The sequence below is a fragment of the Hemiscyllium ocellatum genome, chromosome 10 (genome assembly GCF_020745735.1).
Source record: "Hemiscyllium ocellatum isolate sHemOce1 chromosome 10, sHemOce1.pat.X.cur, whole genome shotgun sequence".
Classification (NCBI taxonomy): domain Eukaryota; kingdom Metazoa; phylum Chordata; class Chondrichthyes; order Orectolobiformes; family Hemiscylliidae; genus Hemiscyllium; species Hemiscyllium ocellatum.
Window position 1 is genome coordinate 75,247,339 of NC_083410.1, and position 24,330 is coordinate 75,271,668.

General features: G+C 41.1%; 1 protein-coding gene across 7 annotated transcripts in view; it reads right to left on the reverse strand.

Annotated features, from left to right (window-relative positions):
• The window catches only part of dop1a (DOP1 leucine zipper like protein A), a 315,487-nt gene that overhangs the window by 96,095 nt on the left and 195,062 nt on the right, over positions 1-24,330 (reverse strand). For all 7 annotated transcript variants that reach the window (XM_060831625.1, XM_060831624.1, XM_060831626.1 and 4 more), the window contains 3 exons: positions 12,709-12,882; positions 6,941-7,066; positions 2,764-2,898 (listed from right to left, as the gene is read on the reverse strand). In XM_060831625.1, coding sequence (XP_060687608.1) covers positions 2,764-2,898; positions 6,941-7,066; positions 12,709-12,882 — 435 coding nt within the window. The remainder of the gene's footprint in view (positions 1-2,763; positions 2,899-6,940; positions 7,067-12,708; positions 12,883-24,330) is intronic.

The following is a 24,330-nucleotide window of genomic DNA, read 5'->3' on the forward strand; positions in this document are numbered from 1 at the left end:
TCACACACACTCCTACAGATACACACACTCCTACGGACCCATACACTCATGTAGACCCTCTCTCATACACAAGCTCTCTCTCATATGCTCACACATACATTCCCATACTCCCTCTCACAGGTTTATACCCCTTTACACTCACTCCTAACACCCCACCCCCGTGCACACACGCGAGCACACACACACACGTTTGTGGGGTGAATTTGTACTTGCAGAATTACATTTTAATTTTCTCAAAAAAACTGCATGAATCCATTTTTAAGATTAGAATCAGCCTGAACATTGTGGCACAGACAGTCTCACACAGGGCAGCTCTTAATGCATTATCTGGGACGATATGACAATGATTGTTAAGTTCACTTGAGAATGTAACTTTAAAAAGTTCTGCGATTTACATATTAAAAGAACTGAAACCAACATGTTCATTCTAAAAAATGAGACTTTTAAACAATCCAGATCTTTTTCAATATAAAATTTCAGTTGCATCAGACCATAAACTTTTGCTATAAATTATGTGTCTTATGATTTTATACTCTAAAACCATCTGATGTAGGAGCAGTGCTTTCAAATAAACCTATTAGACTATAACCTGGTGTTGTGTGATTTCTAACTTCATGAAATGCAGTGACCAGAACTGGATACATTTTAGTTGTGACATAACTAGAGCTTTATCAAGTTCAATATAATTTTTCTTTTATACTGAATGAATCTATTTACAATATCTTAGATCTACTGTCCGATTTGCTTTGCAAACAATTCTCTTCCTTGCCACCTTCAAAAGATTCAAGCCCATTTTTATTAATTCATTTTCTATTATATTTACCCCAGTTGAAATTGTTATTTGCATGTCTCTCAGCTTAAACCAGTGCTTACATTTAGAGAGAGATGAAAGAGGAGAAAAATACCCACTAACTGTTCACTTTTCCACAAGCAAATGCTTGATAATGGTTTTGCAGCCACTCAGAATTCCCCTACATTAAGATTGCCAACCTTTCAGCATGGGAGGAGGGCATATTTAATTTTTCTTTCACTCAGGGTAGCAGATTTCACGAAGATAGATTCTGTCACAACAATTGTGGGGAAAACAAGTCCAAAGCAATAAGTTGATCATTAATAAAAAAGAGACCAAAAAAAACGAAACAGCAGAGTCAACTAAGAAAACTTTTTAAATATGCATTTTTGGTTCACAGTCAGACAAAGAAAGAAACTACAACCCAACACCTGGTCAACAGAGAAGAGGGTGGAAACTGGATCTAAGGTCAGGAGATGGGTTTAACTGGGATCACCTCTGATGGACACAGTCTGAACTGGCCTCGGTGGAATTCCCCTGAAAAGAAATTGCCTTTCAAAATGAATTTTCCTCCTCAGTCAACTTCATAGAAGCAGGAAGGTGAGGGTTCGAGTGCGCGGGAGTTCAGCTGAATTCAACAAATACTGTACACACCTACCCACTCATATCCTCTATTCTCTAACACTCACAGCCTGGGAGGTTTACCAATGAATATCACTGAGGAGTACTAAAAGTGGCTTTCAAGGTACCAACTCACAGCTTCTCCTGATTGCAATTGTTTCTACCATGTCCCAACCTTAGCTGAGGAAGTGCTCTGATTTTCATTTACCCCCAGCAAGCCCACCTGCCAGACAGTAGCCAGACTCACTTTTCCCACCTGCCAGATGCTTGTTCTAACCCCCCACATCCTTCATTAGATAACGGTGGCATCCCAACTCTAACCCAACAGACAGCAGTGTCCCACCAGCATTTGAACAATGGCTAGTCAAGGCAATTTGTAGTTGCAGGTGCCTGTTGATCAAGACTGCTCTAAATGCCTCTTATCCTTTCCACCCACACACTCCCCTTCACCTGTCTCGGTATTTGATTAAAATCTTTTAAATTTGCAACATCTTCCATTTCTGACAAAAGATCGCGTGAAACATTAACCGAGTTTGTCATTTTCATAAATGCTGTCTGAATTGCTGGAGATTTAAATCTTTTTTTTAAAACAGACAAAGTTGGTTTCAGAATTGTTCTGAAAGTAGGAATTTATAGTTGAATACAGACTATTAGAAGTATCTTGAGGCACTTTATAAATAAGCTTTGGGAAATGGATGAGAGGCAAAAAGCAAGAATAATTGAGATGGGAATGAAATATTCAAATGAAGAACCCAGGTGAAAAATTTGAGAATGATTTGTGACCAAACAAAAGAAACAATGATGGACTTGAAATGCAAATTGTTTCTTTCTCTACAGATGCTATGTGACCTGCTGGGTATAGCCAGCATTTTTCTATCTTTTAACATTATGCGTAATGTATGTTGCACAATTTATGAATAAGTATCTGAAAGGGAGAAGGATGAAAAATAATGGACTTCCGTCAAAAATTGGGATTGATGCAAGTTATTAAAAAAAATCTTTAATGGAAGCTAGCAAGAGTACAAGAGTCCTTGATAAGCACAAAAAGGAGAAATAATTCATTTGGAATACAATGAAAAGTTTGCATACTATGGTAGGTCACTTAAACTTTATAGGGGATAGTATGGCCATCTTGTAACAGATGGTAGTCGTGTCATTATAAGTTGACAAAATACATATGGAAATCACAGAAATATAACATGTTATTGCATGAGATGGCTATCGGTTTTGGCTGTGACTAGTTTCTGACTAACATTAAACATGATAAAAAGTAAATAAATTAGATGTAATCAGCAATTAAGTAAAATAGTAATCAAACAGTATCAACTTTTTAAAATCAATATTCAACATACCTTTTCTTTGGTTGAAGGTGGAGGCTGTTTTAACACTTCTTTCACTGTCTGTATAACAGTTTCAACCCTCATTACGCTAATGGAGCGCACTAGTTCCACCAACAACAACTGCTCAGGACAGGGTACAGGAATAACCTTCAAATATTAATATTACAATTTATTTAATCTTGAAATTCTCTTACACGAATCAGTCTTATAGAAAACCAATCACAAAAGTGATGAAATGACAGCCACCCAATCAATCAAAAGAATGGCACTTGCTGAAAAAGCACAGCTGGTCAGGCATGATCCAAGAAACAGGCAAATCAATGTTTTGAGCATAAGCCCTTCATCAGGATGAAGAGCTTATGCTCGAAATGTCGACTCTCCTGCTTCCCAGATGCTACCTGACCTATTGTGCTTTTCCAGCACCACACTTTTTGACTCTGATCACCAGCATCTGGAATCCTCTCTTTCTCTTTGCTGATTTAGTGTGCCAAGGAACCTGGAAGCGCCAAGGAATGTGGAACACAGCACTCAGACTTAGAATTATAAAATGATATACCACAGCGATGGTCACTTGAACCATCATGTCAAGTACTTCGTAGTTGAAATGAAATCAGAAAAATATCTGGATCAAAGCAACTAACAGACTGAGAAAGCAATGTCAGTGGCCATCACTTGGAAATGTATAAAGAATTAATGATTGGCATGCATTTTAACACTTGCATGACAAGATTCTCATTGTTTGAATCAGTTAAGTAAAACGAAAAGAGAAGGAAAATTTCATCTTAGTGATAATAATTAAAATTTTTCACTGATGGGTTTGGCTCTTACTTATAACTGTTCCTATTTAAAGGTGGTGTGTGAGGCAAGTTGATTTGACACAAAGGGTAATAGGTGCTTGGCACATGCTGCCAGGGAGGTAGAAGCAGATAAAGTTTAAGAGATATTTAGAAGACACATGAACAGGCAAATAAGAGAGGAATACAGACTATGTGCAGGCAGATGGGATTAGTTTAAAATAGCATCATGATTGGCACAGACACGGTGGGCCAAAGAGCTTGTTCCCGCGCTGTACTATTCTACGAATACAGACGGACCTGTTTAGATGAACTCAAATTGGAAAATAGATTTTAAATTATCATGTGACCACATGTATTTTTCAAGTAGACATCAGTGGATGTTTGTTTGCTATTGCCCTGTTTTCTTAAGAGTTCAAAAAGGTCAATGCACTATTTTAATAATGTTCTGAAGAAAGACTAATAGACCAGAAATGTTAACTCTGCTTTATCTCCACAAATGCTGCCAGACCTGCTGAGTTTTTCCAATAATTTCTGTTTTTGGTTTTATCACCATTTTAAAAGTTACGAAAGAAATTATATGCTGCACTCATCAGCACTTAAGTTTAAGAATTATGTTTTAACAATGGAAGATACCAAATGGATTAGACAATGACAATACTGTCACAGCAAATTCTGAATGAAGTTCAGCTAATTAACAATAAGGCTAATACTCATATCAAACAGGCTACAGAAGATAAATTACAGGAAAACTTGCGTAAGCAGGATTTGAGAGACATGGTCCTGCTAGCCCAATCAATTGGTACTTGAGTTATATTAAGAGTCACTTTATAAAAACATGATACATGAGGATCCTGCTCAATTACCACTTTCAAGCTTTAAAGCCAACACAAGTTTGATAAAAAAAGGAAGCATATGTCAGGTATGGCATACTAAAAGTACTTCAAAAGTATAGGGAGTGTTACTTAAAGAAATTAGGAGGGCAAAGATGAGCCATTGAATATCTTTGGCAAATAGAGCTTTCCTCAATCCTAAGGATTTTCTATGTATTTTATATTAAGAGTAAGAGGATCACTGGGAAAGGTACAGCATATAGTGACCTAGGGAGCAAACTGTGTGTGAAGCCAAAGGATGTGGATGAGGTCTTAACTCAATATCTCTCATCTATATTCACAGAAAAGAAAGACATTGTAGCCGGGATTTCCAATTGAATGACGAGGTTCTAGAATGTGTTAAGATTAATATTAAGGAAGTATAAGATGTTTTAGTGGGTGTAAAGGTGCAATAATTCCCAGGGTGTGGTGAGATGTATCCTGAGATGCTATCGGAGACAAGGGAGGAGCCTGCTGGGGCCATGGAGGGGATATTTAACAATTTACTGGCTACAAGTAAAGTGCTGGATAACTGGAGGATACTTAACATGGTTCCTTAGTTCAAAATGGGCAGCAAGAATACGCAAGGTAATTACAGACTAGTTAGTCTGGCATCAATGGTAGGCAGATTATTAGAAAAAATTCTGACAGACAGGATTAACTATCGCTTGGAAAGTCAGGGACTAATCAGGGATAGTCAGCGTAGATTTGCAAGAGGAAGATTCTGTCTGTCTAATTTAATTAAATGTTTTGAGAAGGTGATTAAATATATTGATGAGAGCTGTGCACTTATTAGGTTTATATGGACTTCAGTAAGGTTTTTGATATGATCCCACATGGAAGGCTGTTCCAAAGTTAACAGCCCATAAGATTCAAGACAAGTTGGTAAATTGGATCCAAAATTGGCTTGCAAGTAGGAGGAATAGGGTGATAGTGAAGAGATATTTTTGTGATTTGAAGCCTGTGGGCAATGGTATATGACAGGGATTGGTGCTGGGACCCTTGCTGTTTGTTATGTACATTAATGATTGGGATGTAAACATAGAAGGTAGAAACAAAAATTGGCGGTGTTGTTGATAGTGAGGAGGATGGTCTCAGCCTACAGTCTGATATTGATCAGCTGATATATTGAATAGAGTAATCCTGATAAGTGCAGGTGATGCACCTTGGGAGGTCTGATAAGGGAAGGATATACAAAATAAATGGTAGGTTCCACTAGCTTCAAGAGTTCTTGATGTATGAGTCCATAGATCTCTAATGGCTTCAGCACAGGTAGACCTGGTGGTGAAGGCAGCATTTCAGTTGCTTGCCTTTATTACCCCGGAGCAAGGAAGACTTGTTACAACTTTAATAAACATTGATTAGGTTTTAGATGGAACACCATGTACAGTTCTGATTGCCACACTATCGGAAGTACATGAATGTGCTGGAGAAGGTGCAGTCGAGATTCACTAGGATGTTGACATATGAAAAATCTCAGTTATGAGGAGACTGGGCTTGTCTTTCTTGGAGCAGCAGAGGTTGAGGGTAGATCTGATTGAGATATACAAAATTATGAGAGGATAGATAGAATAGGTTGTGAGAATCTCTGGAAAACGACCAGAGGGCATACGTTTAGGTGAGGAGCAAGTGGTTCCAGGTGTTGGGATCCATTATTAAGGTTAGGTAGTGTAAGAAACTTTATTGTTAGGTAGTGCTCACGTAAGGTAGTATTAGCAAGTCTGGAACTTGTTAGCTTCACTAGACAACAGTAAGCCATTATGTTACACTAAGAACAGACTGAAAAGCTGATGGCATAGCCTGAAGAGGCCCCAGGGAGGGTGAGAGATAACAGGACATTGGAGCCGTGTCTAAATGCACATAGCTCAAACTGAGGTAATAGAATGTTTTCAGGTGAGAACCAACGACATACTAAAATTCTGCATTTTACCAAATAAGGATGTAATTCTGGAATGTGAGAGAACAAAAGGATAGACAAATTAAAAATATAGTCAGAACGCGCCTTCTCCAGTGAGCTGGACACCTCACTGTACTGTGTACGATTCTCTCTCATTAAACCTGTTTATACTTTTAATCAGACCCGGTGTCTCTCTCCTCCAAACGAACACGGGGACAGAAGATCTGTCTCAACACAGGGAAACTTGAGAAAAACCTCTTTAATCCAGAGGGTTATAAAATTTGAGCATACTGATTGAGAGACTGGTGGAGGTGGATACTGACACAACATTTAAGAAGCTTCTGGATAACCATTTAAAATACAAGGGCTTAGCAAGCTATGACCCAATTGTGATAAATGGGATGAGTGTAGTTAGGTGTTGGTCAGCATTGACATGGGGTGGGGTGGGGCAGGGGGAGGAGAAGGAAGTGTTTCTACGCTGTAGGACTTTATACCTCTAAGTGTCTGCCTTTGAGAAAGAGTCAAAATCTACATTGGCAGGACAATGGCATAAAGTGATAATGGACTTCCTGCTAGAGTAAAGTCTCATTCCACTGTAAACATTACTCTACAAAAGAGAGTCTTACTTTGTTTCTGATGGTGCTTGCATTCTCTTTCCTCTCATTCCAAACATAAGCAATAGCTGCCATGAAGTGAACACCATGATTCATTGAGATGGGACCTAAGAGCTCTAAAATCTGTTGCCGGAGGCTCTGGTCAGAAAGGAACAAGAGACAAACTTAATTAACTCAAAAATTAATTTATGGACAAGGAAACAAATCACAATACTACATCTGAAACCACTGAATAATTTTAATTCATGAACTGTCATTATGAAATGGAAAAAAAAATCAGATATTATTTTCATTATCATCACAGTTATTATTTTAGTTCCGTAAATCTTATAAGATTAAAGGCAATTCAAACACACAAGATAGGTGCCAAAGTACAAGTTAGTTAAGACTAATTAAAAGCCAAAGTTGTGACATGTAATCATTGTCCAGACTTTGTGACAAAACAGTTGAGAGACCAACACTACTCACCATTATTCGAGAGCAAATCTACAGCAACATCCAGCAACTGGAAATGTGCCATTAGTGATGGGTATCAATTGTAGTTTTGCCAATGATGCCAACATCCCATAAAATAATTAAAATGTCTTAAGAATTGGAAGTGTGCAATAATATAAATTTCAGGTACTTACCCACATGATACCTGTGAAATTCAAAAAAGAATTAAGGCTTGTATCTTATGTAATGTATCTTATTTAAATGCATTTTATAACAGTGGCAGATAAGTAAGGTTGAGGAGAATCCAAAGGGATTCTACAAGTATATTAGGGGCAAAAGAGTAACCAGGGAGAGAATAGGGTCCTTAAAGATTAACAAGTCCATTTATGTGGGACCACAGGAGAGGGGTAGATCCTAAATGAATATTTCAGTATTTACTTGGAGAAAGATGTGGAAGCAATGGAATGCAGGGAAGTAAATCCACATTACTGAAATCCACATGCTGGAAATCTTAAACGCATAAAGGTAGTTAAATCCCCAGGAGCTAATCAAGAGAATACCCCAAACATCGTGGGAAGCCAGGGAAGAAATTGCAAGGTTCCTAACAGTCATCTGGTACCTCACCAGTGGCTATCAGATAGTTGATAGCCACCGGTGAGGCACCAGATGACTGGAGAGTGGCTAATGTTTTGTCATTAGTTAAGAATTAGGAAAAGCCAGGGAACTACAGACCCATGAGACTGATGTCAGTGGTGGGTAAGTTGTTGGAGGAGATTCTGAGAAACGGAATCTATATGCAATTGGAAAGGCTGGTGAGGGATAGTCAGCATGGCTTTGTTCATGGGAAATTGTGTTTCACAAACTTCACTGACATTGCCAACAAGGGCTTTAACAAGGCCTTGACAAAGTTCAGTGTAGTAGACTGGTTACGTCACATGGGATCCAGGGAGACCCAGCCAATTGGATACAAAATTTGCTTGACAGTAGAACACAGAAGATGATGGTAGAGAGTTGTTATTCCAACTAGAAGCCTGTGACCAGCGATGTGCCACAAGGATTGATACTGGGTCCACTGCTGTTCATCATTTATATAAACAATTTAGATGAGCTAATTTGCGTGTGGCTGACACCAAAATGTGTGGTATAGTGGACTTGGAATCAGGTTATCCAAGAGAACAACGGGATTTTGATCAACTGGGGCAGTGGGCCAAGGAATGGCAGATGGAATTTAATTCAAATGAATGCAAGGTGTTACATTTTGATAAAACAAATCAGGGCAGGACTTAGACAATTAATAGCAGAGCACTAGGGAGTGTTGTTGAACAGAGGGGTGTAGGAGTGCAGGTACATATTTCATTGAAATTAGCGTCACACTTTGGCAAAGGAGGCATCTGGCACGCTTACCTTCATCGGTTAGAGCACTGTATATAGAAGTTAGGACATCATATTATGGTTGTATAAGACATTAGTAAGACCATATTTGGAATACTGCATACAATTCTAGTTGTCCTGCTGTAGAAAGAATGTTATTAAACTCGAGTGTGTGCAAAAAAAAATTTTTTTTACCAAGACTGGAAGGTTTGAGTTATAAGGCGAATCTGAATAGGTTTTTATGGGTCTATTTGTATTTGTACCATAACACTGCACACAGATGAACAGTTCAACAAAGATTCATGGGTTTATTCAGGCATACTGTCTGGAGAGGCTGGGGCTTTTTTCCCTCGAGCGTAGGAGGCTAAGGGCGAACTTATAGAGGTTTATAAACTGAAAGGTATAGGTAAGGTGAATAGTCAAGTGAAGGGAAGTCCAAAACTGGATGGCATAGATTTAAGGTGAGAGGGGAAAGATTTAAAAGGGACTTGAGGGCTACTTTCTCATACAGAGCTGAGTATAATTACAACATTTAAAAGACATTTGGACAGGTACATGACAGATTTATGGGCCAAATGCAGACAAATGGGACTTTCTCAGTTTAAGAAACCTGGTCATCAGTTGAGCCGAAGGATCTGTTTCCATGCTCTATGACTCAGTGTAATTAATAATCGTGGCCAAATATCCTTTTTTGTCACTGTAACTTAGTACAGAGTCTCATTCTTCAAACATCTTTGAAAATACTTTAAAGATTGATTTTTATCTCACACTTTCTTTTGTCTCTAAATTTCATCTTTTTCCCCACTCCTACTTTTAATTTCATTGAATCATTTAATTAGCTTGCACTGATTACTCATACTTTTACTCTTCCTTATACAGACTCTAGAGACAGAATTTTCTGAGCTCCTGAGAAACATGGCAATGGCAATTCACTTAGGAAAGCATGGCAGCATATTACATAACAATGCGCTGCCAGGCCACATTTTGTGTAGGGACACGCTCCAGAACAGGATTCATTCTGATATCTTATCTTGCTGTCTCAAGGGATATTACAGTGGATGAATTTTGGAGGGGTGGGAGTGTAGGGTGATCAGGTTTGGATAGGGGAGGCCTGGTTTCAGTAATCCTACCACGCTTTCAATCTCCTATTGTACTGGTGTGACACACTAAACTTATTCCAAAAGTGTGCAGCACGACTATGTCAACAGTTCATGTGCAGACATCCCATTGGCTTTCTTGTTGAAATCCTCCATGTCCCACTGTATTGGTAATGGTGTTAAACTGGTGTAACACATTACAAAGGAGCTGTTCTGTTTCTGATATTCCCCACGTATGAACCATAACCAATGGGTCCAGCCACAGCAGTTGCTATTAACTCTTTGGCTGCTGCAAAACAAAAGTTGCAAAGAAATTGAGGAGTGCAAATGCACCACCAAACCCAGGACCAGTAGCTGCTGAACAACCTCCACATAATGGAGTCACAGCACAGTCTGCTTCTGGCTGTGGAGGAGGTAGAGTAGACACAGAATGCCCTCGATGCAATTTTGTCAGATGTGTAAGGTACAGTGCTCAAATGAGATGGCTCAGCACAATTTCATAGCAAAGTGTCATCTAGAGCACAGCTTGTAATCTGAAACAGTAGGAGACCATCCTATCCCAGTGGCAGGTTAGGTGACACCTGTGCTAAACCTTTATGCAACTGACTACTTGTATTCTGGTCACAGGTCATGAAGCTTTTCCATCTCTCCATACATGTTGCTAAATCTGCATGAAATGCACCAGAAATTCCAGTAATTGTGTTTCTGCTGGCTGCTTCCAAGGATCCACTGGGAACTCTGTGAGATCTCTCAACCCTCAACTCATGAATGTATCAGAGCTATTACCAATATTTTTTCTGTAAGTTCACACTGCTTCACCTTGTTTCCCTGTGACAGAGTCAGCACTGCAGCCCAGCTTTACATAGAACAGTACAGCACAGTACGGGCCCTTCAGCCAACGATGTTGTGGCGACCATCAACATGCATGGGGCTACAAATTGTACTTTGGCATGTAGAGATGGCAGACCTCCTCAGAATAAGATCCTCTGATGTCTGGATTGATCTGGGAGGTTTAGTAGTACTGCATAATCCTTGCATGCTGTGAAGCAGGCAAAGACATGTTATGTTGTACACTGAGGAGCTAGGTAAGTAGCAGCAACCTTATGAAAAAGATGAACCAAAGGAACATCACTCTCCCCATGATTGAGTGAGTAGCATTGGGTACAACGAGCCAAACAGGACTTAATGTTCACCCATTAGGTCAGAGTTGGTTAAAGTCATCATTCGTGACTGTAAATTTGTTACTTGAAAGGCAGGCAAACAAGCCCCTTTAGTCCCAGATGCAAATGCAACATTTTTTTTTGTTCTTCTCCTTCCTTGTTGATCAATAAAAGTTAATATCAACAACTGTTTGAAGGTTTTACAACATGTGAAGTTACCACAATCAACAACAATAAAATGTTATGCTACAATGGTTGAGGAAAGAGTAGTGGCTCTATGATGGGCAGTTTCCGATACTATACTTACCTGTATTACATATGTGCCCTCAGAAGCTTTCTTTTTTAATTTCATCCCATTGCAAAAGGCTGTTTCTGTCTGTGCTTTAAATCTGACACCTCACAGCTCAAGCAAACACTCTGCCACCAGTGAGCACAAGACAGATGCACATAATGAATGTGGTGAGCAGTGAAGAATTGTATGAGACAACTTGCTATAAATTGAAACTTAACAGATTTTTCAGCCCTGAGATATCTCAATGCAAATCGTTCAGATTGGTAAGGAAGTACACAATCACCTACTAGATTTTCACATGGTTCAAATTTTTTGTACAAGAAGCATCATTATTTTGGATTTTGAATTGCTACAAGTTCTAATGCAAAGGCACAAAAGTATGTGTGCAAGTGTCCAACAGATGTGATTCAGCTGACAGACAACATGTGCTGCATAATCTCAAGTGTGAGGAATTACACAAACAAACAGTTGTCAGTTGTGCTCAAAGTGTGTGTACTGGGAGCTGATATTGATACCCTGTGACAATCAGACTGCAGCCCAGCTTTACATAGAAAAGTACAGCACACTACGGGCCCTTCAGTCCTGCAGGGTCCTGTTGGCTGCAGATAGAAATATCACATACACATTGTCCCTATTTCAATTCAATAGATGCCCAATTGCTGATTCACTGGTAGGGACATTTCCCTGACAAATCACAGTCAACCTTCCTGGTTTAAAATTTAAACAAAACTCAACTGGCTTTAATGGGTGCATTTTCCATGACATTGTTTCCATTAGACTCCACTTGCCAAATGATCAGCACTGTCCTCCCATTAAATATAAGTGTTGGTTTTTCCCTTGAATTGGCATTCTTGCAAATTGTCCTGGTGAGTACAAAATGTGTCTTTTTTCAGCAATATTAAAGTGTGAAACTAAACCGCACATTTCTATAAACAATTCACTGCAGAGCCATTTTAGTACATAAATATAATAGAACCATAGAATAAAATCATGGAATCATAGAATCTCTAGAGTGTGGAAGCAGGCCATTCAGCCCTTTCGGTCAACACTGACCTTCCAAACAGCATCCCAACCAGATCCACCCCCCTACCTATCACTGTAACTCTGTGTTTCCCATGGTCAATCTACGTAGCCCGCACATTCCTGGATACTGAGTAATTTAGCAAGGCCAATCCACCTAACCTGCATTACTTTGGGAGGAAACTGGAGTAGCTGGCGGAACCCAACACAGACACGGGAAGAATGTGCAAACTCCATGCAGTCACCTGAGGCTGGAATTGAACTGGGTCCCTTTCAGTGTGAGACAGCAATGCTAACCAATAAGCCACCATGCTGCATACACATCAAAAACAAAAAAAGAATTGCCTGCTTTTGATTATCTCTTTTCATAATAGCTATATATTCAAATCTCAGCAGTTTACCTACCTTTGTGGAACCCAGGTTGATAGTTACAGCAGAGGCAGCAATGGTTTTCTCAGTTGAGTCCACAACCTGTAAAATCCCCCACAGCAGGCTCACAGAAGATACAATGGTAGACAATATAAAAAGAATTCCATTTCGTGCTTCCGACAAATACTTCTGATCCACAGAAACCATGAGCTGAAATAGGAAAGACTGAAAATTATCAATTCAATAAATTAAAGATGGGTGTGCACGTGTGCTAGTATAAATTCTTATGACAATATTGTTAAAGTCCTCACTGAACCTTTACTTTTTAAAATTATTTTTTATCAATTTTAGTTTGCAGTTATGAACTTGGAACTGAGAGTTAATAATGAATTTTTGACTGTTGGTAATAGCTCGAGTTAAAAGGAAAACAGTCTAAACAAGCTTCTGCTTATTTAAGAGTGCGGGCCTGTAAGTTAATTGCAGGTTGTTTCCTGATTAAAAAGGTTCTGCAGATGTTTAACCACCTGTGTAAACAGAAAGCAGAAGTTGGCTATTAATGAGGTCAGCACCTGGAAAATGGCTCCTGGAATAGACCTTATGCTCAAGCAGGTAATATAGCAATTAAGTAGTAACTAGGACCTTTTCAAGAATATAGTCAGCTTGACAGGGAGTGATCAAAGTTTGGAGTGGGTTTTGTACTGTGGATTTTGTGAAAAAGAGTCTAGTTGTTGGCACTCGAGCATACAGACTTAAAGGATCCTTGTCCAAGCTCCCATGGAAGCTCAGAGAATAGAAAACTAAGTTATAAGTATTACTGAGTGAACTGAAAAGGTTACCCCAATCAACATCCTCAGAAAATCAGAGTTGAAGAATGTGGTGCTGAAAAAGCACAGCCAGTCAGGCAACATTTGAGGAGCAGAAGAATCGACAAATAGGGCATAAGCCCTTTACCAGGAATGACAATTGTGGGCCAAGGGGCTGAGAGGTAAATGGAAGGAGGTGGCGCTGGGGGAAGGTAGCTGGGAATGCTATAGGTAGATGAAGGTGGGGGTGAAAGTGATAGGTCAGAAGGAGGATGGACAGGTAGGACAGTTCAAGAGGGCAGTGACGAATCGAGAGGTTGGGAAAATGAGGAAACTGGTGAAATCCACGTTAATCCCATTTGGTTGGAGGGTCCCAAGTCGGAAGATGGGGTGTTCTTCCCCCAGGCGTCAAGTGTTTAGGGTTTGGCAATGGAGGCGGCCCACGAGCTGCATGTCCACGGTGGAGTGGGAGGGGGAGTGAAAGCTTTCAGCTACAGGGCGGTGGGGTTGGTTGGTGCAAGTGTCCCAGAGATGTTCTCTGAAATAATCCGCAAGTTGGCCTCCTGTCTCCCCAACGTAGAGGAGACCACATCGGGTGCAATGGATGATGTGTGTAGAAGTACAGGTAAATTCCTGTCCGATGTGGAAGGATCCTTTGGAGCCTTGGACGGAAATGAGGGGGAAGTGTGGGAGGTGTGGGAGTAGGCTTTGCACTTCCTCCGATAGCAGGGGAAGGTGGGTTGGTGAGTGGGGCCACGAAGGGAGTCACGAAGGGAATGATCTCCCTGAGATGCAGACAGGAGTGGGGAGGGAAATATATCCCTGGTGGTGGGGTCTGTATGTAAGTGGCTAAAATGGTGGAGGATGATGTTGTGCATCCAGAGGTTGGTGGAATGAAAGGTGAGGGCCAGGAGAGTTCTGTCCTTGTTGTGGTTGGAGGGGGAGGGCTCAAGGGCAGAGGTGCAGGAAGTGGAGGAGATGCGCTGGAGAGCATCAACCACGAGAGGGGGGGATGTTCTATAGTTGAACTGCAACAAGGACAGAACCCTTCCCCTCTCTACCCCTAACCTCCTGATACAACACATCATCCTCCGCCATTTCTGCCACCTACTAACAGACCCGACCACCAGAGACATATTTTCGTCCGCATCCCTATCTGTGTTTCGGAGAGGCTACACCTTCCATAACTATCTCTGCGCCCCCATCAACACACCCTCTTCTCTTATTGCAGGAAGTGCAAAACCTACTCCCACACCTCCCCCCTTACTTCTGTCCAAGACCCCAGAGGATCCTTTCACTGCATCCGTTGGACCCGATGTAGCCTACTCTACATTGGGGAGACAGACGCCAACTTGCGGATCATTTCAGAGAACATCTCTGGGACTCCTGCATCAACCAACCTCACTGTCCCAACACTTTAATTCCCCCTCCCACTCCACCAAGGACATGCAACTCCTGGGCCGCCTCATCATCAAACCCTAACCACCCAAAGTCTGGTGCAACAACTCATCTTCTATCTTGGGACCCTCCAACCACATGGGATCAATATGGATTTCAGCAGTTTCACCATTCCCACCACCTTATCCCTGTCCCAACCTCCCAACTTGTCACCACCCTCTTGGACTGTCCTCCTTGCCCATCTTCCTTCCTACCTCTCTGTTCCAGCCTCCTCTCCAATCTATCACTTTCACCCCCACCTTAATCTACCTATCGCATTTCCAGATACCGTTCACGGCCTCACCCCTCTCCCATTTATCTCTCAGCCCCTCTGGCCCACAAACCTCATTCCTGATGAAGGGCTCCTGCCCAAAACATCGATTTTCCTGCTCCTCGAATGCTGCCTGACCTGCTGCGCTTTTCCAGCACCACTCTAATCTTCACTCTGATCTCCAGCATCTACAGTCCTCATTTTCTCCATCCTCAGAAAATCAACTAAGAAACCATCATTTATGCCTGCATAACAATATATCACAAAAACTATTTAAGTAATTTGATATCTGGAATTGATTATTTGCAGAGTCTGACAGTGGTTATTCAAAAGTCTGGTTACAAACCACTGGGGTCAATTTTTAAAGGTTTTAATTTTTACTGTGTTGTGAATAGAGATAAAAAGGCTGATTTGGTTCACCTGTCTGTCTTTGTTTTAAAACATAGTTAGGGACTGGTCCGTGTTTCAATGTAGCTCTGGAATTGAACTTTGGTATTTAGAGTGAGCAATCAGACATCAAATTTGGACTCAAACTTAAGATGACACTGGAAACCGTTTCTGAATGTGCCAGAAGTTTTCCCGGTATAACTGAAGCTAAATTAGCAAAGTTAGCCACCAGACTGGAAATAAAGTTGCCAGAAGAAGCTAGAACATAGCCAAAAAACTGTACAGCAGAGGAACAGGCCCTGCGGCCCAACATGTCACCATTCTAAACTAATTCCATCTGCCTGCATGTAGTCCGTACCTCTCTATTCTCTGTCTGTTCATATGTCTGTCTAAATGCTTCTTAAATGACACTCTAATCTTCTGCTATAAGTTCAGTGTCTTATGATCTTATACTCCACAACCACCTGATGATAGAGCAGCACTCTGAAACCTATTGCTTCCAAATAAACCTGTTGGACTATAACCTGGTGTTGTCTAACTTTTAACTTGGTCCACCCTAGTCTGACACTGGCTCTTCCACAGCAATACTGCTGTAATTAGCCTTAACCTAATTTAGTACCTTCGACTGAGGAGCAGTCTTCTTTTATTCACAACCAACTTAAAACTTGTGGGATGATGATTACTGTTTCCATAATGCTCCTCCACAGAAACTTCGATCACTTGGCCAGGCTCATTCCCCAAAACAATGTCTAGTAATGCCCGTCCCTAGTTGGACTATCTATATATTGTTTCAATAAATCCTCTTGGATGCACCTTCTGGCCTATCTAAACCCTTGGCTCTAAGGGAGTCCCAGCTAATACTGAGAAAGTGAAAATCAGCCACTATTATAACTCTACTGTTTTTACATCTTTCCGGATCTGCTTATATATCTGTTCCTCTATCTCCTCCGTGGAAATAACAAGAATGGCAAGATTCTAGAACCTTGGAATGACGAGAAATTGAAAGCTTAGTCAAAAAGAAAAAGGGGACATACGTAAGGTTTAGGAAACATGGAGCACTCAAAGAATACAAAGCTAGCCGGAAAATAATTCAAGCAAGGAATTAGGAGAGCTAAAAGAGGTCAAGAAGTGTCTTTGGCAAACATGACTAAGGAAAATCCCAAGGTGCTTCATACACATGAGGAGCAAGAGGTAGCTAGGAAAAGATAGGTCCACTCAAGGACAAAGGACACATTTTATACATGGAGCTGGAAGAAGTGGGTGAAGTTTTTAACAAATACTTTGCATTAGTATTCATAAAGGAGAAGGACAGGGTAAATAATGAGTTTTAGGAAGATAGGTTGATATTCTAGGACAGTTCAACGTAAAAAAAGGATTTGATATTGGGTGGTTTGCAAAACATTAAGGTAGATAAGACCCTATAACCTGATAGCATTCAGGATAGATCCTGAGGAGGCAGGTCAGGAAATACTGGCACCTCAAACGAAATCTTTGAATCCTCTTCAGTCACATAAGTCCCAGAAGACTGGAGGATAGCCAATGTTGTTCCTTTAAGGGCATTAGGGGAAATCTGGGAAAATACAAACCGATGAGCTAATCATCCATGATAGACAAATTATTTAGGATTACTTTGAAGATTCTTAGAGATAGGATTTACTCACATTTGGAAAAATATGGACTTAGTAGCAAAAGGCAGCATGGCTTTGTTCAGGGACGGTCTTGTCTCAAACTTGACTGAGCTTTTTGAAGGAGTGACAGAGACGAGTGATGGGCACAGGGTGGTAGATGTTGTCTACATGGATTTTAACAATGTCTTTTTGCAAAGTATCTTATGGCAGCTTGATACAAAAGGCAAAGTTAAATAGAATCTGCAGTGAGCTGGTAAGATGGATACAGAACTGATTTAATCATAGAAGACAGAGTAGCAGTGGAAGGGTGCTTTTCTGACGGAGATCTGAGAGCGAGTGGTGTTCCACAAGGATCAGTGCTGGGACCCCTGTTGTAATTAATATATTACAATGATTTGAAGAATGTAGGTGGCCTGATTAGTAAGTTTGTGGATGACACAAATATTGAGGGAGCTGTAGATAGTGAGGAGGACTGCCAGAGTTCACAGCTTGATGGATATAGGCTGGTGATTTGGATGGAGAAATGGCAAATGGTGTTTAATCTGGCCAAATGCAAGGTGATGCATTTTGGAAGATCTAACGTAGGTGGAGTGTATACAGTAAATAGAAGACCCTTTGTAGCAGCAACATAGAGGAATCTAGGTGTATAGGTCTGCAGTTCCCTGAAAGTGGAAACAGAGGTAGATGAGGTGGTCAACAAGGTACATGGCATGCTTGCTTTCACCTGTTGGGGTAAAGAATAAATTTACAAGTCATGTTGCAGCTGTATAGAACATCAGTTAGGTCACATTTGGCAAACAGTGTACAAGTCCACAATACCAGAATGATATGGAGGATTTGGAGGGGGTATAGAAGGAGTTAACTAGGGCGTTGTCTACTTTAGAGGGTATTAGCTATGTGGAGAGATTGCACAAACTTGATTTCTTTTGACTTGAATGGCAAAAGTTGGGCGATCTAATAGAAGTCTACAAAATTATGAAAGGCATGAATATAGTGGATAATCGGGGTCTGTTTCCAGGGTAAAAACCTCAATTGCTAAGTGACATAGAGGTTTAAATTAAAATGGGATAAGTTTAAAAGACATATGAGAGACAGACTTTTACACACAGAGGATGGTAAATGCCTGGAGTGCACTGCCAGAGGAGATAGAGGAGGAGCCAAAAAACTGTAAGAGTGTCACTCTTTAAGAGTGACACAGCTTGGGCAAGCTAAGTCAGGTGTTTGGGTAGATTTAGAAGAGGAAATTTCCAGTCATAATCCATGATTTAGTCATTTTAAGCTTGTGTAGGTTTTGCCAAAATTTGAAGAGAAGGATATGGAATCAATTTGCATGTGATTTGAGAAGATTGCATCACAAATGAGTTGGCCAAAAGCAGAATAGACTTTACCCAAACAAAATAAGGTAAAACAAATATAATAAAAATAAAATTAAACTAATTACAATGCCCTAAGAGCTCCTCCTCAGATTAAGGAGGAAAATGTTGAGGATTGGGGTGGAGTTTGGAAGCTTAAATGTTTCTATTGTGACAAGTTGCTCATTTGGAATGATGGAAGTTACAAGGTACACACATGGGACTTATAGGAATCAGTAAAAATGGATCATAAAAAGGGAACACAGAGATAATACCACAGACCAGGTTGTAGCTCTAACTACAACAAAAAGGACGGAAGTGAATTCTGAGATCAATAAAGAAAATATATGGTAGAGAAGAAGCATGCAGGATTCTTGTTGAAAAGAAAGGGGTCTCCTTTTTCTTCAGGCGAGGTATACAAACCTATAGTCATACGAAGAGATACGGGGCAACAGAAATGCTTTTAGCGAGATATCACCAGTTGCACATGAAATTCAAATGAGGGGTGGTACGGTGGCTCAGTGGTTAGCACTGCTGCCTTACAGCACCAAGGACCTGGGTTCGATTCCAGCCTTGGGAAACTGTCTATGTGGACTTTGCACATTTTCCCCGTGTCGCGTGGGTTTCCTTCAGGTGCTCCGGTTTCCTCCCACAGTCCAAAGATGTGCAGATTAGATGAATTGGCCATGCTAAATTGCCCCTAGTGTTAATTGAAGGGGTAAATGTAGGGGAATGGGTCTGGGTGGGTTGCTCTTTGGAGGGTCGGTGTGAACTTGTTGGGCCGAAGAGCCTGCTTCCACACTAATCTAATCTAATTTGGAAAACTCGCCATGCATAACAGGTTAGTTTACTTGGCTAAAGATATATGAAGATGTGCTGGTTTTGTAACATGCGTCATATCTGTCAACCTGCAGATACAATTCAACATGTGATTAAACCAGCACGTGATTCATACACCAGCTTTTCAGGAACCATTCAGTCACTTTCCAATGGATTGTGTGGGACATTAGCTGAAAGTGAAAGTGAAGGGTATTAACATACCCTAAGCATTGAGAATATGATACACTGATTTCTACCACAGAGCTCCGAAAGCTAGTGATTTCAAATAAACTTTTTGACTATAACCTGGTGTGGTGTGATTTTTAACTTAAAGTTATATTGGTAGTGGAAAAATTCACTCGTTTTTCACTGCCAACACAAGTACAATCTGATCACGAATCAAACTTTATATCAAAGCTTTTTCAAGATATCAGCTGTAGTTTGGGGTTTAAACAACTGAAGTTGACTGCATACTGTGCACAGATCCAAGGTGCTTTGGACAAGTATCACCAAACTCTCAAAATCATGATAAAAAAAATCATGAGTGTCTAAAGGATTGGGTCAGAGAATTAGATTTTCTCTATTTGCGACCAGACATCCTCCGAGTGAGTGTACTGGCTTCAGCCCATGCGAATTAGTTTATGGCTATGAAATAATAGACATCAAAACTCATTCAAAATAAATTTGTTACATCAAAAAACAGATCTTCAATGTTAGAGTATGTGTCCACATCTCTGAATATGTTAACAGGAACATGTAGAGTTGCCCAGGAACATGTGAAAACTTGCCGGAATGAAATGAAAAAGGGGGACAGATAAACGTACAAAAACCAGACATTTCAAAGGAGATGAAGTCTTGGTACAATTGCCTTTACAAGTGAGCCATTAAAAGCATTATTCTTTGAGCCTTATAAAATAATTAAAACAGTTAGTCAAGGAAATTTTCAATTGATACACCTGATCATGTTAAACAATACTATTGTAGAGAAAACCATGAAAATATGCAGGCATGTCAAATAGTGAGTACAGAAGAGGAGGATATAAGAAAGAAGAATGAGAGCCAAAGAGAAATGGACAATTCCCAAAGTAAACTTCCTAATACATTAGAAAATTTGGATTTATTAGAGAATTTTGACACTGTGTATCTCTGGAAAAAGATCAACAGAGAGATATATAGTGAGATTGCTCAAAAAATCCAAAAATGTCTAGAACGAAACTCCTGGATGTATCACATTAACCAAGAGGTGGACGTAGGTAAATCAGACACAATAAAAAAAAACCATATTGGTTAAACACAGAATATCAGGCCAATGTAACAAAGAAAATTCAACATACATTGGACAATCAATTGATTGACCCAAGCCAGAGTAATTGGAGTTCTCCTATCAAACTGGTTTCTAAACTGGATGTTCAATTAGATTACGTGTAACCTATAGGAAAGTGAAAACTGACTGCGGTCAGCCAGTTTGGAATCAGTCCCTGAAGTAACGAGATTCTGAAAATGCTGTTTATATTAGTTAGCCAGGCTTCCTGACTGGCCCAGGTTAACAATTCCAGTAAAGGATCTCAGTCAGTGAGATTCACCTGGTTCTAATGGTCAGTGTGTTCCAGACCATAGCCCATCTCTTGCGTCCGGTTCATCTCAGGAGAGTTTCCTCCTCTTCTTCCACCAGTAATGGTATCGAGGCTACATCCATCTTGGGCTCTGAGGTTTCCTCTACACTAGACGGAGGGGGAGAACTCTCACTTTCTGACAAGCTTTCTGGCAGTTGAGGGGCCAGGTATGTACTACTCCTTCTCCGTTCGCAAGGTAGCAGCTTTCAGGCAATCTACATTTGTTTAGGATCGCCTCACTAATCTGAACTTTGGAAGTTACAGGACTGGATCTTGCATCAACCTTACCTCATACCGATTCAGGGCCATTTCTGTGGTTCTAACACCAAACTTCATCCCCTAAAATAATGGTCTCTCTTGCTTAGAGGAAGCACCTAACTGACATTGGCATTCCTGCTGCCTTTCGGGAATCCTGATGAAGGATTATTGCTCGAAACTTCAATTCGCCTGCTCCTCGGAAGCTGCCTGATCTGCTGTACTTTTCCAGCACCATACTTGCGACTCTTTACCCAACCATTCCCAAATATGTGGGGGTGCCACTGGTGACAATTTCTGTCCTTTGGCACTCTGGGCACTGCCCTACCAACGCAGCTATATCAGAATCCAACTCTGGCCAACAGACAACTTGCTGTTGGCATCTTCATCTTGGAAACCCCTGGATGCGGCACAAGACACCTACATCAATCATTTGGCTTCCTGGACAGTCTTCTAACTTGTAATTATACATGCTGAGAATAAGCACCCGCAATAAATATGACCCAAAGCTATGGGTAGCACTGCTTTGTCTTCCTTCAGTAGCCTGAGCTACAGTTTGTGATCTGTTACTATTACAAATTCACATCCGTAAAGGTACTGATGGAATTTCCCCACACCAAAGACTACCACCAAATCTTCTATCTATATCTGGGCATATTTGCATTCAGCATCAGCCAAACTCTGAGAAGCAAATGCTACTGGGTGTTTCTTTCTGCTGGGCCACTAGTGAGGCAATACTACCTCGATACTGTCCAGGGAGGCATTGCATGTCAGCACCACCTCTTGCTTCAGATTGTAGTGGGCCAACATTTTAGAGACAATAGCTGCTTTTTCACTTCCCTAAAGGCTACGTCTTGGCTAGGTGACCATTTCCAAAGGCTGACCCTTTTTCAAAAGGGCGGCATAGTGGCACAGTGGCTAACACTGCTGCCTCACAGCGCCAGGGTCCAGCCTCAGGTGACCGTCTGTGTGGAGTTTGCACATTCTCCTCGTGTCTGCGTGGGTTTCCTCCGGGTGCTCTGGTTTCCTCCCACAGTCCAAAGTTGTGCAGGTTAAATTTCCCATAAAGTTAGGTACATTATTCAACAGGAAAATGGGTCGGGGTGGGTTACTCTTTGGAGGGTTGGTGTGGACTGGTTGGGCCGACAGGTCTGTTTCCATACTGTAGGGAATCTAATCTAAAGAAGGAGTAACAGTACCAAGATGGAGGCCAGGTCATATATGAATTTTCCGTAATAATTCACTAACCCAAAGACAGACTTAAGGTCCCAAACAGACATGGGAGCCAAAGTACCTTTGATCGCCCTCATTTTATCTTCCAATGGGTGTAACCTGGTTTTGTGACACTGTAACCCAAGTAGGTCACTTAGGGTGCCTGGAACACATATTCTTCCCTTCTGAGGCATATGCCAATTTGGGAGAAATGTTTAAACACTACGTCCAAATTCTCCAAGTGCTATTTCTCTTCCCAGTTATTAACATGTCATCCAGATAAATGGCAACCTACAGTACCCCTTGTAAAATGTTCTCCATGGTCTACTGGAAAAGGATGCAAGCTGATGATACCCATAATGGCAATCTCATATACTGGTATGGGTATTAACTGTGGAGTACACCTCCTCATCTAGTCACAATTGCAAGCAAGCATGGCTCATGTCCAGCTTTGTGAAGGACAGCAGCACCCCACCCCACCACTCCCTCCCCTCTACCAATTGTGTGTACAAATCCTTTATGCAAGGGATTGGGTATTTATCAAGCAGTAAGAAGTAGTTTACTGTTTGCTTAAAATCCCCACAAAGGCTAACTGAGCCATTAGGCTTCCCAATTGGTATTACTGGCGATTCCCATTCTCCAAACTGGTTTGATGATGCCTGTGCTTTCAGCCTCTATTTTCGCCTACAAGACAAATACCACCGGGCAGGACTTGCAAAATCATGGAATTTCTTCCTGGTCCATAAAGTGGCTTTGGCCCCTAGTTCTTCCTGAAAAAAGTTTGGGTGTTGCACGAGGACTTTGCTGAAGCAGCCATTTTCTAACGGAAGAATGTTGAGCTAATCTAAGTGGATCTTTTGCAATGAATTCTGCCTTAATAGGCTTGGGGCCCAGCCTCTTATGACCAGTGATATCTGCACCAATTGCTCCTCATAGGAGACTGGAACTGAAGGTGTACCCTTAATCTGTAACAGTTCCTCAGTGTTTGTTCTCAGTCCGGCTGAAATCTAATCAAACTTAAGATTTGGAATCCAGACTGGATCTTGTTGAAGGAGAAAGTGAGGACTGCAGATGCTGGAGATTTTAACCTACTGCGAATCCTCTTGCAAGGATGCCTTCCTTGAAGAAGCTCTCTTCCTCCCTCTACAAGGATTTCAGTGAGTCCCTCTCTCACTGCGCACCCCAGGTCATCTCCTCTGCCCAGAAGCTCTTCAGCCACATTCTCAAATTCAGCTCTGGATCTTGTCGAAGACAGGTTCTACAACCACAGATACAACTGTGCTAGTATCGACCCCCATGAGAACTGTGTGGCCATTTAACCAAGCATTAAGTTAAATTGGTGACGATTTGGATGTTTCTAAGTAATTTAATTGTTCCAACCCATATGTAGGTGGATTTTTCAGGGGTGTGCACTCTCCTGGATATTGGCTTACGAGTTTTCTTACTCAAGTCAGGCCTTGTAGGACTCCTTTGCTGTCTCAAGTCTGTATAATGGCAGCAACACCAATGGCTTGTCGGCTCAGATCCTGAGGAACATTTTAGCCACTTGGCCAAGGTTCGGTTTTGTTGTGGGGTTCTGCTATAGACTGGCCTAGGATCTCTCCGCTCAGGATATGCCCTGCGATTGCTACCCTTGAATGGTGTTCCTCAAGCTCAGATGGACAGGTGAGGGCGTCCACTTCCATAGGGATTCTCTGTAGCTCCCATGCTCCACTTGCCGCATTTTCTGATGACAATGCCGATTGTAGTATCTGTTTGAAGTCCAGTTGGGCTTCAGCTAGTAGGTGCTTTGACAAGGTTATGCCATTAATTCCACATACCAAATGGGGTCTCTCATTCAGGGTTAACCCAAAATCACATGCCTCTGCCAGTCATTTTAAT